General features: G+C 47.1%; 1 protein-coding gene across 2 annotated transcripts in view; it reads right to left on the bottom strand.

The window, feature by feature from the left end:
• Nucleotides 1–3,302, bottom strand: part of LOC103131931 (interleukin-1 receptor-associated kinase 1) — a 15,187-nt gene that overhangs the window by 5,678 nt on the left and 6,207 nt on the right. For both annotated transcript variants that reach the window (XM_007543668.2, XM_016667026.1), the window contains exons 2-4: nt 1,676–1,843; nt 1,529–1,612; nt 1,165–1,448 (exon numbers count right to left, since the gene is read on the bottom strand). In XM_007543668.2, coding sequence (XP_007543730.2) covers nt 1,165–1,448; nt 1,529–1,612; nt 1,676–1,843 — 536 coding nt within the window. The remainder of the gene's footprint in view (nt 1–1,164; nt 1,449–1,528; nt 1,613–1,675; nt 1,844–3,302) is intronic.

Genomic DNA, 3,302 nt, shown 5'->3' with positions numbered 1-3,302 from the left:
AAAACCTGTTGATGGAAAGCAGAGAGCTGCAGGGAGTTTAGATAATTCAGAATCAAAACCTCCAACCTTCTGAAATACGATGGAACAACAAACCAAATTAGATCACCGTGTTTTAAAAGGGGCTGAAGCTGTCTAATTTTTAAAGTGCCATTCATGCCTTCATTCCACCTTCCTCATAATGTTTTAGCAAATCTCTCTCTGATGTAATGGTGTTTGTTTTTCCAAATGAAGTTAACATTTATTCTGTTAATCTTCAGCTAGCTGGTTAGCATCCACCTCAGCGTAGCTCATGTTGCCTAGCAACCGTGACAGCATGAAGCCCAGTGGCGAAGGAAAAAACCAATGAACCCAAAGTTTGTTTTTCAGCCATGTATTACTCCTGATGTCTGTATTATTCTGCACTTTTATAGTAAAGGCTGTTTCATTGTAAAAAATAAATCTGTTAGTTTGATTCTAAAATGTTCAAACGTGTATTGCACATTTCTACAAGGAATAAATATAAGTAAATTATTCATTTACAGATATAATATTGTCCAGATAAGTCATTACAGTTGATTAAAACTGTTAATCAATCAAAACGATTTGGTCAGAAATAAATTAAGAACTCTGGTAAACCAAACATTTTACTTAGACCAAGTAATATCTGTGTTTAAAGCTAGCGGGAGTTTTCATAACGATGAACCGGCAGACATGGCGTCCTCTAGCCGAACCTGGAGCGAGGGGAGCTGGCCGCAGCGGGAGCAGGCATCCCGAAAATGTCGGAGCAACATTGGTGACGTATTGATGAAGCGAGCAGATATTTGAGACTTGGTTACATTCTCACCTAAAAATGCTGTAAAAAATCACGTTGTGTCACTTAAAGCACAATACAGAAAATAATTTGCCGCTCTTCACCGCCATTGCCACTTTGCCTGAACATCGGGTTTGGACCTGCAATGAATTATGGGAAGTGGTGAGCCGTGAAGGATACACCGGACCCGTCCTTCAAATCTGGGGAAAAGGAGGAAGAGTTTGAACGAGTCTTTGAAATCGGATAGGCCTTTTCGCCGCGCTATGACCTAACCGGCCTATAAATCCGGCCTTCAGAGGACGCAGACCCTGAATTCGGACAAGGCTATTGTGTCTGGAAGCACATGACTCTGTGCTGCGCTGTGATTGGCTGACCTGTCGGAGTCTCTTGACGGCGCAGTCCATGTTGCTGAGCGTTGCTCGGTAAACAACGCCGAAGCCGCCCTCCCCGACCTGAAGGCTGGGGGAGAAGCCTCGCGTCCCAGCATGCACCTCTTCATATGTCCAGCAGATGATGGTGGTGATGGCGCTGCATGGCGATGGAGGCATGACATCATCAGTAGCGGCGGGGGGCCTGGGAGGCGGCTGGTGGTTCTCAGAGAACAGGTTGTCAGGGGGCGGGGCCGGGCCAGGCAGCGGTTTCCTTTCTGGACACTCAGCTGAAGGGTAGAGCAGCGACATCATCAGCTCATCCAACCAATCAGAGCGCTGCAGTGATATCAGACCTGCCGAGTCTTACCTGTGGACTGAGCTGCTGACGGTTCGTACGGAGGAGGAGGAAGAGCAGGAGGAAGAGCAAGAGGACGACTCAGGTTCCACATCCCTGCAGAGAATCGGAGCTGAAGGTCAAACTGCTCTACAGATCAGGGGTCAGGGGTCAACTCACAGCTCAGGATGATGTCCCGCGGCCTGAAAAGCTGCAGAGACTCCAGAAGGTCGACCAACTCCCCGACTCGGCCGTTCCTGTTGCCCCAGTTGTTCATGACCCAGTCGGTCCGCTGCTCCCTCCGGTAGGCCAGGCGCACCGCCGTCTGGTCTCTGAGGACCTCCGAGGCTGTGGGGACAGAACCGACCGACCGGATCAGAACCAGGACCTGAACCAGGACCACAATCTGAGTCAAGCAGCAGCAGAGGTCATCATGTCCTCCAGCTGTTGGACAAGTTAAACACAATGGAACTGGACCAGTTTAGTTCCATCCTGATCCGAATGGGATGCCAGTGATTCCAGTGTCGGTTGAAGGTAGAAGAGACAGCGGCGGCGTTTTGCTTGGTTCAGCAAAGGGTTAAGTTAGGTTAGGAACGGTCGTCCAGATGTGAACATCCCAGAAACAAATGTTTGTTATAACTTCAAACATTTGGGTTCGGGTCAGGAGCCGTAAGAGAAAGAAACTCGTCTAAATAAATAATGACATTATTTGTTTATTTATCAAGTTTAAAGTTTGTCAAAGACACACCACGATTTCTGACTGTAGAGGCGCCACTGAGAGACGCAACGACTCCAACTTCTCTGCCCAGACATGAAACAATGAGTTTGTTCTTATTTAAGTGTAAAAAATTTGATCTGACGTCAAACATGAGTCACCTGTTCTAAGATTCAGACGGAGAAGCAGCAGTTTATCATCTGCATAGCAGAGAAATAACAGGTTGTGTTTGGTGATGATTGACACAAATAGAGAGAAAAAGGAAGGGACCAAGGATGGAGACTTGTGGCACTCCACAGGAAAGACACAGAAGAAGAAGAAGATCATTGCAGAGAATGATTCACACACAGAAGGAAAATCATCAAGGTGCCTTGAATACCAGAACTGACCGAGGCAAAACAGGAGGGCGGGATTGTGCCCTGGCATCGAGGCAGTGGCGCAACTACACATTATTCAGGTGGATGCGAGAACATAAATCGGCGCCCCCCCCAGGGAAGGAACGTCAGGGTGAAGGAGCGACGCTGACCAACCCCCCTTGCGCCTCTGCATCGAGGACCGCAGAACGCATGACGGCAGACAGTTCTGCTGTTCAAGTGACTGTAAATGGTTTTGCTCCTGTGGGGAAGCCTTCTCTGCAATGACCTTCTTCTTTTCAGCCCCGGCTCCAGACGAGTTTAACGGGGGGCATCAGCTTATTTTTTGGGGGGGGGCAAAATGAATCTATAGATTAATTTTTTTTCTTTTACTCAAGTAAAAGAAAAAGGTAAAAAAGGTACAGTGCAGCAAAACTACTCGTACTACTAAAAATCTACTCTACAACTACTTTTTTCGTTTTGTTGTTTTTTTTACACAAAAGTTACTCAAGTGAATGTAACAAGTACTACCCACTGTTGGACACAGACAACCTCAGTAGCCTACAGGCTGCCAGTTAACAAGCTTACGGTGCTGTATTGGTGTTAGCTAGTCGCCCTTTAGCTAACATTGGCTAGTCGCCCTTTAGCTAACATTGGCTAGTCGCCCTTTAGCTAACATTGGCTAGTCGCCCTTTAGCTAACATTGGCTAGTCGCCCTTTAGCTAACATTGGCTAGTCG

Source organism: Poecilia formosa, unplaced genomic scaffold (genome assembly GCF_000485575.1).
Source record: "Poecilia formosa unplaced genomic scaffold, Poecilia_formosa-5.1.2 Scaffold875, whole genome shotgun sequence".
In the NCBI taxonomy this organism is placed as follows: Eukaryota; Metazoa; Chordata; class Actinopteri; order Cyprinodontiformes; family Poeciliidae; genus Poecilia; species Poecilia formosa.
Note: the sequence above shows the minus strand (reverse complement) of the source record. Positions and strands in the feature narration are given on the sequence as shown.